This window comes from Paramisgurnus dabryanus, chromosome 24 (assembly GCF_030506205.2).
Source record: "Paramisgurnus dabryanus chromosome 24, PD_genome_1.1, whole genome shotgun sequence".
Classification (NCBI taxonomy): Eukaryota; Metazoa; Chordata; class Actinopteri; order Cypriniformes; family Cobitidae; genus Paramisgurnus; species Paramisgurnus dabryanus.
In genome coordinates this window covers 498,154-513,585 of record NC_133360.1, presented here as the reverse complement: position 1 = coordinate 513,585, position 15,432 = coordinate 498,154, and the positions used below count along the sequence as shown (strand labels likewise).

The window sequence follows — 15,432 nt, the reverse complement described above, 5'->3', positions numbered from 1 at the left end:
CTACCAATACTATGTGACTATGTCTGTATCATACTCTGTTGTAACACACACACACACACACACACACAGAGAGAGTTAAAGTGAGTGACATGCATTGTCTATATTTATTTTTAAAGTCAGCTGCAGTACAAGCCAAACACGAGCAGAGAGAGAGAGAGAGACTGGGTGTTAAAGTGAGAGAAGTGTATTCAGAGACTTATAGACAGGCACAGAGATAGATGGGAAAGCAGATGGTGGCATAAACTTTACTTTTCAAGACCCGAGGACGGCACAAAAAAAAACGACTTTATTCCGAACTACTGAATACCTGATCTCCAGAATTCCTGCACCTCCTGCTCTTGTTTGGACTGAATCATGGAGGGAGGTGGTGAAGCAGCCATGAGCACCTTCATCATGGATGAAGAGACTCTCAAGAGAAAACAGAGAGAAAAACTGAAAAAACTGCAGGCCACGGGAGGAAACCCGCGTCCTGCGCGATCCCTCCTCTTCCTCACGCTGAAGAACCCTTTCCGCAAGGCTTGTATCAACATCGTAGAGTGGAAGTATCCTTTAACTAAAATGTGTTTTAATTATATTTATGTTGTAACACAGTAAAATAGTTACCAAATTAATTAGCCAATTAGCAAATTTTATTTGGCGTTATGTGCATGTTAAAGCATTTAGCCCAAAATTTTATATTATGTGTCGGACTTTGAGCATGCAAATATTTTTCAGACTTTGCTACGAATACGGCCTGGGAGTGCTTCATCTATCTTTGCTTTTTAGTAGATAGAAAGGTCACGCCGTGACGTACAAGTTTTCTATTGGCCACTCTACTCCACTTACTCCACGTGCAGGTCAGAGATCACCACACTTGAACATTGGTATGCAGCGAAATGCGATATATCCTCGCACAAGTGTGCGTTTCTGGTCTGACGCATTCACATACCTATGAATAGAAGTCAGTGGAATGAAAAGTGAAGTTGGATTATTGTGATGTTTTCTTTTAAATTAAAAAGACACTTAAGTAAAATCACTGTAAGGGAGCGTTGTGTACACCAAAGTGTTTAAACGCGTCTAAAAACGCCAGGCGGACGCCGACTGTAGGCGCTTGCCAGCTTTTTTCAGCTAAGAGCTTTGGTTGCTATACTTCCTGCTTTGTTTATCAGGTGTTGAACTATGTACCGGTTGATTGCTGTGATATTTGTCCCTATCCTTCTCCACTGTGATTGGACGGCTGATTAAGAAGTGACATTAACGAGCCGAGCGTTTCACCTAAAGTCGAAAATTTTTCAACAAACCCAGCAGCTGCTGACGTTTGTGAAAAGCGCTCTGGAAACCACTGAAAACATACGCCGACCACGTGTGTGCACGCCCCTAAAGCCTATATAAAATTAAGTTTTCATAAAAACGCTTCTTGTTTCTTAGTAACAAATAATAATAGAGATTTATCAGTGAACAACGTACAGTAAAGCTATTCATGTACATGTTATTAAAGTCTGTTAACTATAGTGTCAGAATCAAGCAACTGTCTAGTAAGGTCTCATTGACTCTGTCGAGCGTGTATGTGTATGAGGTGTGTAAACCGTCAGTGTTAAAGCCCATCGGTGCTCTGATATTCTGAGAACAGCTGTTGTCTTCTCCAGATCTCTAAATACAGACATGTTAAGCTCAGAAAATGTGAGCACAGTCTCTTACACAGATAACAAGAGTATGATATATAATACTACAGTAACACTTTATCTGCCTTTAGACTTAAAGAGAATCTACCGAAATAGAAATATTTACATGTATGCATTTGGCAGACACTTTTATCCAAAGTGATTTACAGTGCATTACAAGGTATACATTGTTATAAGTGTGTTTGAATGGGCTTGAATCCATGACCATTGCAATGCTCTACCACTATATATATGAGCTATACAGGATCGTATGGTGATTAATATGATCAAATCTGATTTTTCTTAAATGTTTGTGTCAGACCGTTTGAAATCATCATCCTCCTCACCATCTTTGCAAACTGTGTAGCTTTGGCCGTTTTCCTCCCAATGCCTGAAGAAGATACAAACAGCACCAACAGTAACCTGGTGAGTCTCATATTCAACACTAGATGATTGGGATTATTCATCTCCTAAATTCAGATGTGAACATGTTACATTCACTCAACCTTTATACTCCACCCTAATTTACACTATACACTAATGGGGTTTCTATCCAAACATGAAACAAATCACTTAAAAATGTGCAAAAAAAAAAGAAAATTAGTTGTTTGAGCAAATAACGGTGGTATTGGTAATCTAGTAAGCAACAGTATGAAATAGAGACAGGACTGCATTAAGTAGCAATGGGGCAAGTTATAAATTTATTAGCAGTGCAGCTTGTAATTGCCGAACTGAATGCTGTGCACAGAAGAAGGAATGCAGAATTTTTGATGCAGGCACTAACAGCAAGGGCATTACGATGACGTCAAGCGCCATATATGATAAAGAAAACTCTAGCTGATACAGCTAGACGATCAGTCGCGTGGGTTTAATGTTCCCTATGTCAGCAATTACTCTTAGCATTTTCTCTTTTTCACATAAGTCCAAAAACACCTCAAGCGGGCATAAAAACTTTTTTATTCGAAATTTGGCTTTCCGTCACTTGTTTATGATGCGATACTTCAAAATGTGCATACAATCTGGGTAATGGAAATCCAGCTAAAAAAAAGCTGTAAAAAGTTGGATTAATTTAACATTTTTATTTTTTTATTTTTAAATAAAGCTTAATTTTTCATTATGGTGTTACCTAAGTTGTTCAAAATTTTTCACTTAAAGTGACACTCTATGGGGCGGTTTCCCGGACAGGGTTTAGGTTAATCCAGGACTAGGCCTTATTCATATTTGTCATTTAAGACATTTTTACAAACATACCTTACAAAAAAAACAATACAGGTGTGCATCTTAAGACAGAACAAAGTCACAGAGATATGTTAAATTTAGTCAGGACAAGGTGTTTTAAAATGAACTTGCCTCTTAGTCTGGGAATAGGATAAACCCTGTCTGGGAAACCCTAGCCCTCAGTGTTACCAAATTCTTTAAATTAATCCAACTCTCAGGTTTTACAGGGTATTAGTCTATAACCTTCATCCTTACACACCTCAACCTATAGACTTTGCCCTCATATAAACTTCAATCTTTAGATTGTATAAACCCGAAAACTTCTGAATGCCACATGTGAAGTCCGGCTACATGCTTTTGTAAAGTTATATTTAAAATGCTTTCAGCAGAATGATTGATGGGTGTATTTATTTCACTAAACCCCTGTAAGTGTTTGTGTGTTGTGACCTTGACACATGTGATTGAATGAAACAGGTGATGTGAACGTAACCCGTTCGTTTTAAAATTAGCATCACGCTAACTATACGCTTCCTGCACATTCTCATTACTGTGGTATTAACTGAAGAATGCTCTGGTTTGTTGGTTTTGTTAATCTGTTTCACGACAAAGTATTTGGATGACAATTCATGGTTAGTTTTCTGATGAAGCTTATAATAACAGTAGGTGTCATGTAGGCTGTAAAGGTCTCAGTGTTTAAGAGTCATTTTCTGAATGCTTATGAAACCGGAGGAGAGCGTCAGACTGTAGCATCTCTTCACCACATTCTCACTAAACCATAAGTGTGTCCGTATGGATATCTGCCAGAATGTACGTGCCAAGACAGATTTGCAAAGTCAAAACATAACTAGAAAGCCACCACAGACACCAAATATCTCAGAGAGTGTTAGGGTGCTGACAGCTTCATTCATCTGAATGTTTTCTGTGTGTTTGTGTTCGCAGGAGAGTCTTGAGTATATTTTTCTCATCATATTCACTATGGAATGTTTCCTGAAGATCGTGGCGTATGGATTTCTTTTTCACGCCGATGCCTATTTACGAAACTGCTGGAATATATTAGATTTTGTCATTGTGACAATGGGGTAAACACACACAACAGATGCACAACACTACACAAATACACAAAAATACCTTCTGTTCTTAGTTGGGGTGTAAGTAGGACAGATACGATATTGATTATCTCCACCAGTAATGCAATATTTATCAGTACGTTTCTGTAATGCAATTACGATTCCATTAATTTATAAATACTTTTATATTACGTGCCATTTTTAATAACTCACGAATGCAACCAAAATGTATAACATGAACATTAAACTCTTTTGAATGTCAAATTTTTTCCAAATACAAAATATTTTCGAACACAAAATTTGCATCCGATAGCAGTCACAAGCCTCTTTCACTGTGTTTTCGCTGCTACAACCACTTTGTTTCTGCATTGCATTCACTTGCGGACACTAGCACATGTAAACAAACGAAAATGCGCGCTTTGGCGGAAAATGCATAGATAGACGTTACATCAAGGAATAAAGATGCAGAGAGTGTTGAAATGAATGTACCTCATATCGATATTTTATGTTTGACATTGATGTATCGTATGTATAGAAATTCAACCATTGCAGTATATCGCTAGAATTTTAATCAACATTGTTTTTTATCAATGCATTGTACCGTTAATTGAACGATACCTCGGTTGGAAATTTAAAAAAAAAATGTGTTGCATCGCACCAGTAAATAATCGTTGCATCAGATCGTAAAAAAAATGTAATCTATGAATAGTATTGCAAACATTTTGTTGATGCATCGATCCATATCGATGTATTGTTACACCCCTAGTTCTTAGTATTTCTAAGGTGGTACCAGACCTCAAGTCAACAACTAGCTATTAAAGATAACTTTTTAAGCTAATGCGCACTATATCTCTCTTTGAATGACACATTTCTGTACATAACAACTGATGTACATCTGTACCTTAACATGATTTAGAGAATGCTTAGCCAGAGAATTTGTGTTCACGTACTTTTATAGAGTATGTCATGTGATCCCTCTCAGGTTGTTCACCATCGTGGTGGACTTCATCAATAACATCAGCGGTGTGGAGGCTCCAGTGGAACAGAAAGGAGGGTTCAATATGAAAGCCCTGAGAGCATTCAGAGTCCTGCGGCCCCTCCGTCTCGTCTCCGGGGTCCCTAGTAAGTTATCGTCACCTGTTTCTGCTCACATCTCTCTAGTCAAATCCTCATGGATGTGTGCTCATCAAAGTGTAATGACTCCTCCAGGTCTGCAGGTGGTCATGAGCTCCATTCTCAAGTCCATGCTGCCTCTGTTCCACATCGCCCTGCTGGTTTTCTTCATGGTCATAATTTACGCCATTATTGGCTTGGAGCTTTTCAAATGCAAAATGCATAAGACATGTTACTACACTGGAACAGGTAAGACAGATCTATTCATTCCTGTTTGAGAGATGATGAATATTTGGACCTTTAAAAAGAAATGTCTGAGCAAGTGTCATCTACAAAGAAAATTTATTTTTAAGCCATTTGTGAAGTGACTTTTAATCAGATGGTGTCAAGATTATTTTGAATGGACATATGTTCATATGATCACATACCAGCGTTATTGCTAAACCCAAGATTGCACCGTTGAGCAAACCAAGTGATGTCATCGCTTTGTAGTATGAGTTCCCAAACACATGCCGAGTATCAAGAACACAGTCCATTGATAATGCTCCTGTGTTGTGTTTACGGTTATTTCACAGTAGTAGAGGCAGCGCAACTATAAAGATATGTCTATAAACCCACCCACTTTGAAGCGGTACTACACTGCAGTGGAAAAGCAAACTGAGATTAAAATGTTTAATACTTTTGTGTGGTCAGAATTCAGTTGCAAATAACAATTCAAAAGTAATATAATAAACAGTATCACCAAAACTATTTTAGCTAATTGTCTGTGCTTTGTTCTTTCACAGATATTATTGCAACAGTGGAGAATGAGGAGCCATCTCCATGCGCTCTGACTGGTAGCGGTCGACGATGCACTCTGAACGGGACAGAGTGTCGCAAGGGTTGGCCTGGGCCAAATAACGGCATCACTCACTTTGATAATTTGGGTTTCTCCATGCTCACCGTATACCAATGCATCACCACGCAGGGTTGGACAGATGTTCTGTACTGGGTCAGTAAACCTGATATGATCCTAACAAGTGGTTCTCAGATGCTTGACTGAGATCTGACAGCAGGTTTTGTTTTATACAGGTGAACGATGCAATCGGAATGGAGTGGCCCTGGTTGTATTTCGTCACCCTGATTCTGTTGGGCTCATTCTTCATCCTCAATCTGGTTCTGGGAGTTTTATGTGGGTCAGTACAAACATCAGACATTATATCATAACAGAATTAGTCATGATGTTTCAAAATACTCAAAGTAATTGACGAGTAGATTTGTCTCAAGAAATTTTCCTCTGTGTCCTCTGTGGTCAGTGAATTCACTAAGGAGAGAGAGAAGAGTTCCCGCAGTGGAGAATATCAGCAGTTGAGGGAAAGACAACAGTTAGATGAGGATCTGAAAGGATACATGGAGTGGATCACACAGGCTGAGGTCATGGACAACGACCTTGAAGGCCATGGTACTCACACACCCCATAGACTACAGGTGTCATAAAATCTGAGATTGTCCTCTGTGTGATTGTCTGGATCTTCACAGGTCTTCTTCCGCTGCAGAAGGATGGATCTGAAACAGAAAGTCTCTATGATTTGGATGCACTAAACAAACTCATGTTTTATGTGTGAGTACAGCAAAAAAAACTGATGGGAATGACTTTATTTCCAGGAAGACTTTCATGCTTTGGGTTTCTGTGCGTGTTTGTGTTTTTCAGTCGTCACGCACGTCGCTGGAACCGTTTTTTTAGGAGGAAGTGTCGGGTTTGGGTGAAGTCCAGGCTCTTTTATTGGCTGGTGATATTGCTGGTGTCTTTCAACACCCTGGCCATCGCAACCGAGCACCATCAGCAGTCCCAGGCCCTTACTAACTTCCAAGGTTGACATTATACTTGTTGATGAGTATTCATTAGTCAATGATAAGCTTCAATCACCTAAAAACCATTGCTTTCACAGACAACACAAATAAGGTGCTGCTGTCTTTGTTCGCGGTGGAGATGTTTCTGAAGATGTATGCAATGGGGTTGCCGTCTTACTTCATATCTCTTTTCAATCGATTTGACTGCTTTGTGGTGTCTGTGGGGGTCCTGGAGCTCATTCTGGTACGTATGGATGTCATGTCTGTCATGGGGATCTCTGTACTGCGATGCATTCGGTTGCTGCGTCTCATCAAAATCACCAGGTACTTGATTCTTGACACAATCACAAAATTGTGTAAAGATTGAAAACTAACTGAGAAGAGTCTGAACAGTCTTGTCCTGAGTTGAATTGTGTTTGTTTGTAGGTATTGGACAGCCCTCAGTAATCTTGTGGCGTCGCTCTTAAACTCGGTGCGCTCCGTCGCCTCCTTGCTGCTGCTCCTCTTCCTATTCATAGTCATCTTCGCTCTGCTCGGCATGCAGGTGTTTGGCGGAAAGTTTAATTTTCCTGATGGCGGTGTGCGCCGTAGCAACTTTGACAATTTTCCTCAGGCGCTCATCACCGTTTTCCAGGTGATTTATATTTATGATTCGCAAGTGGTTTAGCTAAGAATAGATTTCCAGAAGCTCTTAGTAAATCTTTCTTTTGATTTTAGGTCATGACAGGTGAAGACTGGAACTCTGTCATGTATGATGGAATCATGGCTCATGGAGGTCCATCAATGCCTGGAATCCTAGTCAGCATTTACTTCATTATTCTGTTCATCTGTGGAAACTGTATCCATATTAAATAATTATTTATTTTTGCAGTAGACAGTTCTGTGTATATATTTACTATGTGACATCAAGACTGTAATTTTCTTGAGTAATAAACTACAGTCATCCTCCTGAACGTCTTCTTGGCTGTTGCGGTGGATAACCTGGCAGAGGCTGAGAGCTTAACCTCTGCCCAGAAAGAGAAGGCAGAAGAGAAGATACGCAAAAAGCTTCTCAGGTGAGTGACACGGGTCAAAGAGCAGAGTAAAACGATGTCAGCACAAGAAACATTTCTAATCATTTCTAGTTCCATCTCTTTCTTCGCAGAGAAAATCTTCCTGATAAGGGTGAAGAGGAGAAGACTTTGCTGGCAAAGAAACTTGCCGAGCAGAGAGCCAAGATTGAAGGAATTCCCACTACAGCTAAGGTGAGATGTCAAAATCAAAAAGTACTTCAAACCTTAAAACTGCTTAGTTAAATCAATCTGCTTGATTGAAGTTGTGTTTTTTGCAGCTCAAAGTGGATGAATTCGAATCAAATGTGAACGAGATTAAAGATCCATTTCCACCGGCTGATTTTCCAGGTGAGGCAGGAAGGTCACAGTAGGAAAAAGGTTATATTCAACATTTTGAATAATCTCATGCCTGACACCTTTACTTATTGTCTAGGTGATGATGAAGAGGAAGAGCCAGAGATTCCCAGCAGTCCTCGGCCTCGTCCAATGGCAGATCTGCAGTTGAAGGAAACAGTGGTGCCCATGCCGGAGGCCAGTTCCTTCTTTATCTTTGGCCCGCAGAATAAGTAAAATCTCACTTTAACACAAAACTCCAGTCTCCAATACACAATGACTGAATAATTTTGGGCTATATACCAAGGGTTTGTGTTACTCTCCGCTCAGATTCCGCAAACTCTGCCATCGCATCATCAATGCCACCACCTTCACCAACATCATCCTCCTCTTCATCCTGCTTAGCAGCATCTCATTGGCTGCAGAGGACCCCATCGACCCGGTTTCCTTCAGGAACAAGGTAAAGGATGTACAGGTTTAGACTTGTCCATATGCACTTGACGTTGCCTTTAACTGCCACCTTTCCTGCACCGCAGGTCCTGGCCTATGCTGATATTGTCTTTACCTCAGTTTTCACAGCAGAGATCGTGTTGAAGGTGAGATGAGAGTTCTGAGGAACAGAAGTTGGGTTGTATATTCAGGTGGATTTTGTGTGATCTGTTCAGTGTTCCTCTGTCTGCTGTAGATGACCACATACGGCGCATTCTTACACACTGGCTCTTTCTGCCGTAACTCGTTCAACATACTAGACTTGATCGTGGTTGGCGTTTCCCTACTGTCCATGGGAATGGAGTAAGTGAGAACCTTCAGATAGTGTCAGAAGAGTTTTTCAATATTCGTGACGGTCTTCGTGTCTCTCTACAGGTCAAGTGCCATCTCAGTGGTTAAGATCCTCAGGGTCTTGAGAGTGTTGAGACCTTTAAGAGCCATAAACAGAGCCAAAGGTCTGAAGGTGAGTCATCTACGAGACTAGTTTACAGTTTTACTGGGAGATCAATGTTTCTCAGTCAATCTGTCTATCTTTGGTTTCTGTTAGCATGTGGTCCAGTGTATGTTCGTAGCCATCAAGACCATCGGCAACATCGTTTTAGTCACAATGCTCCTGGATTTCATGTTTGCCTGCATCGGGGTTCAGCTTTTCAAGGTCAGAGAACTTATACTGTATCTTCTGTATCTACAAATTAAGTTTCTATGTGATGATGTTCTAATGATTGTGTCTTATTTTAGGGGAAATTTTTTTATTGCACAGACCCACTTAAAATGACGGAGGTGGAATGCAGGTACAATTGAACATTCACTCCTTATCCATTATGTGAAGAACTTAAATGACCGATGTGATTTTTATTCTGTTAGGGGAACGTTTATAAAACACCAGGAGAACACTCTTCATGACATGGTCCTTAGTCAGCGCGAGTGGATGAATAGCGACTTAAACTTTGATAACATTCTGAACGCCATGCTGGCTCTCTTCACGGCGTCAACATTTGAAGGCTGGCCAAAGTAAGAGATTACTTGCCAATCCTCACCCTCATGCCATCCCAGTATTTGATTTCCTTTCGTCATATCAAAATGACATCATGTTTGTGTGTATAGGTTGTTGTATAAAGCCATCGACTCAAATCTGGAGGACAGAGGCCCAATTTATAACAACCGCATTGGGATTTTCATCTTCTTCATTGTCTACCTCATCCTCATCGCCTTCTTTATGATGAACATCTTCGTGGGCTTTGTTATTGTCACCTTTCAGGAACAGGGAGAGCAGGAGTACAAAAACTGTGAGCTGGATAAAAACCAGGTACCACACACACCTTACTGACTCATACATGATGTAACATGACTCCAGATTATAACACATATGTATGTGTTTGTTATAGCGCCAATGTGTTCAGTATGCCCTGAAGGCCCGACCATTGAGGTGTTACATCCCTAAGAACCCGTATCAGTACCAGGTGTGGTACATCGTCACTTCCTGTTACTTTGAGTACCTGATGTTTCTCCTCATCATGCTCAACACCATGTGTCTGGGGATGCAGGTGAGAAATGTGTAGAAATGAGGATGATAAATCCTGTAATCTGTTGGATCCTGACTGTGTTTCACGTTTTCTGTCCTTCAGCACTGTAAACAGTCAGATCACATTGATTACCTGGCCAATATGCTGAACATTATCTTCACTGTCCTATTTACAGTGGAGATGATCCTCAAACTTGGTGCCTTCAAAGCCAAGGTGAGTCCCTGATTCAGAGCACCACCAAACATAAATGGTTAAATACTAATACTAGTACTGCATTTAATATGAGTATTTCTTTCTGACAGGGTTACTTCGGCGATGCCTGGAACGTCTTTGATTTCATAATAGTGGTTGGCAGCATTGTTGACGTCATACTAAGTGAAATTGGTGTAAGTTTCATTGGTGTGAAGCAATGAATCCACATTCTTCGTGTTATTCCACATCAGGATTAAACTTAACCTTAACTTTCTTTTTTCAGACAGCTCTTGAGAAACAGGGTGGATTGTACTGTCTCACTGGATGTCCTGTAAATATCCACAAACATCTTTTTACACTGAAACATTATACAAACCTGATTATATTATCTTATATTATCCAGCATTTCTGCAACAGTACAGATACTAAATACCAAAATCACTTTGTGTTTGCAAACTGACATCAGTTTCTCTCTTTTCAGGCTGTGAACGGAACAGTGACACCAGATGTAGGTTTAGTTTCAGCATTCTCTTAATGCATTACCCTACTAAAAATTCCAGCTAAGACCAGCAAGCTGGTTTTAGCTGGTCTCCCAGCTTGGTTTTAGCTGGTTTTGCTTGTGCAGCAAGCTGGTCTAGCTGTGTTTTGGTCACTTTTTAAGCTGGTCTAGCTGGACTTAGCTGGTCAGGCTGGAAGACCCACCAGCTTGACCAGCTTTGCCAGGCTGGGAGGACCATCTTAAACCAGCTACTGCCACCTTAATCCAGCTAAAACCAGCTTCCAGCTTATGCTGGTCTTGTGTACTAAATCGTTTGGCGTTTGCAAACATCAGTGTAAGATTATTTACATTTATTTTCTCTCGTTTCAGGATTTGAACTCGGTTGCAACAGACGTAAGTTCAGATTGGGAATTCTCACTAAGAGGATCTGCGTTGGTGTTACCTGAAGGTTTCACTTGTGTTTGTTCTTTCTTTAGGAGAATATAAGCGTGTCTATCACATTATTCCGACTCTTCCGTGTCATGCGTCTGGTCAAACTGCTGAATCGTTTCGAGGGGATTCGGAATTTGCTGTGGACCTTCATCAAATCATTCCAGGTCTTTTGTGGCTCTTTCATAAACATATAATCACAAACAAATTGGAGAGTAATTCAGCAGAAAATCCCTTTCATTTGTCCACAAAAATAGGGATTGTAAGATACCTTGAAAGTTGACGCAGGTCGCTGTGAATGTTTTTCAGGCTTTGCCGTATGTGGCGCTTCTCATTGTCATGCTGTTCTTCATCTACGCTGTCATCGGCATGCAGGTACGTCACACACACTCAGAGTTATATATGGGTTGGCGTCACATTGAAATCTAATAACGGGTCTGTTCTGTCAGGTGTTCGGAAAGATCGCACTAATAGACGGATCTGTGATTAACCGCAACAACAACTTTCAGACGTTTCCTCAGGCTGTGCTGCTGTTGTTCAGGTAGGACACAGGTGTGAAAGTTTTACTGTGTTGCATTTATATATATAGAAAATTATATTACCAACAAAGCCACAGTTGAATTTTGGTGCAATGAAAGCAGTCCCATAACACATGCACAATACAATTAATACCATTACAAACCAATTATTTGGTTGCATGTAAAGGTAACTTATGAGAACACAGATTCTGTGTGTTTCTGAAAAGATATACCTGTCCCCAGGTCTGCCACAGGTGAAGCATGGCAAGAAATTATGTTGGGCTGTTTGTACGGTCAGCGCTGTGACCCAAAATCAGATTACCTGCCCGGAGAGGAGTACACCTGCGGCTCTGGATTTGCCATTTTGTACTTCATGAGTTTTTACATGCTGTGTGCTTTCCTGGTATGTATTTCCTCTTAGTTTCTTTCTTTCACCGAAACAGAGAACTGATTTTACTCTTTCGTAGATCATTAACCTGTTTGTGGCTGTGATCATGGACAACTTTGATTATCTGACCCGTGATTGGTCGATTCTGGGACCGCATCATTTGGATGAGTTTAAGAAGATCTGGGCTGAATACGACCCGGAGGCCACGTAAGACAACATGATTTTATATTTTTGTGAAAGGTTGACGAAATGTGTGATCTGAGTTTTGTGGGTGGTTGTTAATAGTAACTATGAGTGATAACAATGAAACAAGTACCATCAGTTGTGTTTGTATGGTGATGTCCTGCAGGGGGCGCATTAAACACCTGGATGTTGTGACTTTGCTGAGAAGAATCCAGCCGCCTCTTGGGTTCGGAAAGTTCTGTCCTCACCGTGTTGCCTGCAAGGTGAGATAAATTCATATTAAACACATGCATTGACTATCAGCTCTCCAACAACATGATCATCAACTTTTGTTGCCATGTTTGTTTTCAGAGATTAATTTCTATGAACATGCCACTAAACAGTGACGGAACAGTGACGTTTAATGCCACGCTGTTCTCTTTGGTCCGAACGGCACTGAAAATTAAAACCGAAGGTAATTTTGAAAAGGCCAATGAGGAGCTTCGGGCGATTATTAAGAAGATCTGGAAACGCACCAGTATGAAACTGCTGGACCAGGTCATTCCACCAATCGGAGGTCAGTGTTGTGTAAATCTGAATTAAAATCACATTACTCATGAATAATAATATCGTCTGTTGATTACAGATGATGAGGTCACGGTGGGAAAGTTTTACGCCACGTTCCTGATCCAGGATCACTTTAGGAAGTTCATGAAGCGTCAGGAGGAATATTACGGATACCGGCCAAACAAGAAGAACAAGAACACCACAGAGATACAGGTAACACATCTCTCTTCGTGTCTATAACCTCATGATCCGGCAGTCGGTAATCATTCGCTTGTCTCCGTCAGGCGGGTCTGAGGAGCATCGAGGATGAAGCCGCCCCAGAGCTGCATCGGGCGATCTCTGGAGATCTTCTCAATGAGGATGAGATGGACGGGGCCATGGATGAAGCTGCAGAAGAGGGGATCTACAGGGTGGGTGGAGAACGGAAAACAAAAATAGTTTCATTTACCATCAGCTGTCTTTCACTTCTCTCGCATTGTGACAACAGAGAGCAGGTGGACTGTTTGGCAATCATGTGGATCCATTCAGGAGAGGAACCCCTATGCCAACCCAGGTGACCAGCCAGCGCCCCCTACAGATCGCAGACAGTAGACCAGAGGAGACTGAACCCGGCTCACCTTCATATCTAAATTATCATGCCAACTTTAATAACAACAACACAAACAACACCAGGAGCATACAGAGGTACATACAACATGACATAAGTTTTGGTCATATTATGATAGTCATAATAAAGCTCTCTCTCTCTCTCGATCTGGTAGATATGAACTACACTTCCCATCAGGCATCAGGGCATCCAGCCATTACGGTCCTGTCAGTGCAGCCGACTTTCTTATACAAGAGGTGAAATAACACGGCTGTGTAAAAACTTATTTTTATCATCTGGAGTGATTTTCAAGTATTTTTGTGTTTGTTTCTCAGACTCTGTTTGCTGGGGGTTTGGAGAGTCTTGCATGCGACTCCTACTTTGTATCCGTAACAAAGGCAGAGATGGCGGAATCACTGCGCATGGATGTCGACGTGTTGGAGAGGATCTCGGCAGCCATTCTTAACAAACGTCAAGGACATTCAGAGATGTTTAAAGACACAGTAACCTGTCAGTTAGACGTTACGCACTGCCAAGTGTAATGCTCATCTGAGGACACTGGATGAACCATAGAGACTTTATTGGATCATCAGGACTCGTAATACAGTTGTGAGAACTGCAGCAAAGTGTTTTGACTTGTCACAGACAAGTTGACAGATAATAGTTTTTTCAATATTTAATGACAAATGTACACAAAAGTACTTTCCACTGTCAAAATACACGATTTTTGACAGAAGTTGGGCCAGTTTCGGCCAGGCTATTATGTTAGCGTATCACTACTTCTGATGTCGAAAAACATGCTGTTTCCGAAATAGCCCCTTACACACTTATGTAGGGCACTATTTGAGGGGGTGGCCATTTGTAGTAGTGTCCTTGATCACAGTGGACATTGTCAAGTGCACTCCTTTAATCCCACAATCCATAGCAATAATAAGTGTACAGCTAATGCGGAGCTAGTCACTACTTATCCACTTTGAGGCCTGCGCTGAATTAATTCAACAGACGATGTTCACAGTGCTATTCACTTATTTCATTCAGTTTTAAATGAATCTTTAATTGCATTATATAAGCACCTATCGTCTGATTCACGATTTCCTTTGGTGTGTAAGTGTCTATAGTACATGTTAACGATATGCAAAAGGTACAAACCCCAAAGTAAATGATGAAGCAAGTTTTCGTTTCCAACGTAAATCTCTTTTCTTGGACTACAACAAACACACGGATTGTAGGCAACAGTTAACTTCCTGGGCTTGTTGACGTAGACAAGAATGACATTATCATAATTCCTTCCGCTTCAGACTCACAGCCTGTAAGTGAACTCCTGTTAGCATTGCATTGTGACAGAATCTTTCAAACATGGTAGGGAGCTTTAAATTCCCAGCTGACTTCAGAGGTATTTAGGCCAATCACAACGTACAGATAAACTGGCCAATCAGGGACACAGAGCTTTTCAGATCGATGAGAAGACAGGGATATCTGGAGCTACAAAAATGTATGGTGTGTGGAAAAGAATGTGTTTTTTGAACCATAAACCATGTGAACACATTGTATTATACCAAATACACAACATTACATTGTTTTAGCAATGAAATAGATGCTCTTTAAGAAACCTAAACAAGACAAAAATACTAATTAAGAAAGTAATTTTTGCAGCATATGACTCTTCTGGGGTGACATTGTTGTTTTGCATTAAATCAAATGTACTCACACAGAACATAGCAAATAATAAATAAAATATTAACACTGTTTTACTAAACATGTTTTAGTTCATCTTGATTTTTAAATGTATAATTTGTTTCCTGATATATGCGTGAATATCGATTATG

General features: G+C 40.6%; 1 protein-coding gene across 1 annotated transcript; it reads left to right on the top strand.

The window, feature by feature from the left end:
- The first annotated feature begins 126 nt into the window (after nucleotides 1-126).
- On the top strand, nucleotides 127-15,407 carry cacna1sa (calcium channel, voltage-dependent, L type, alpha 1S subunit, a). The gene is made up of 43 exons (XM_065243177.2): nucleotides 127-542; nucleotides 1,961-2,066; nucleotides 3,798-3,937; nucleotides 4,908-5,047; nucleotides 5,135-5,287; nucleotides 5,824-6,029; nucleotides 6,110-6,213; nucleotides 6,334-6,479; nucleotides 6,557-6,638; nucleotides 6,729-6,889; nucleotides 6,967-7,192; nucleotides 7,295-7,502; nucleotides 7,586-7,706; nucleotides 7,809-7,923; nucleotides 8,013-8,112; nucleotides 8,199-8,268; nucleotides 8,354-8,486; nucleotides 8,584-8,713; nucleotides 8,790-8,849; nucleotides 8,939-9,045; nucleotides 9,118-9,205; nucleotides 9,290-9,397; nucleotides 9,481-9,533; nucleotides 9,607-9,753; nucleotides 9,847-10,048; nucleotides 10,128-10,286; nucleotides 10,368-10,478; nucleotides 10,568-10,651; nucleotides 10,741-10,788; nucleotides 10,939-10,965; nucleotides 11,326-11,349; nucleotides 11,433-11,552; nucleotides 11,695-11,760; nucleotides 11,835-11,926; nucleotides 12,147-12,306; nucleotides 12,371-12,498; nucleotides 12,641-12,737; nucleotides 12,826-13,030; nucleotides 13,100-13,233; nucleotides 13,305-13,430; nucleotides 13,508-13,704; nucleotides 13,782-13,863; nucleotides 13,942-15,407. Exons 1-43 carry the CDS (start codon nucleotides 355-357, stop codon nucleotides 14,146-14,148), a joined length of 5,361 nt encoding a protein of 1,786 aa, XP_065099249.1. The 5' UTR covers nucleotides 127-354; the 3' UTR covers nucleotides 14,149-15,407.
- Nucleotides 15,408-15,432: the final 25 nt, after the last annotated feature.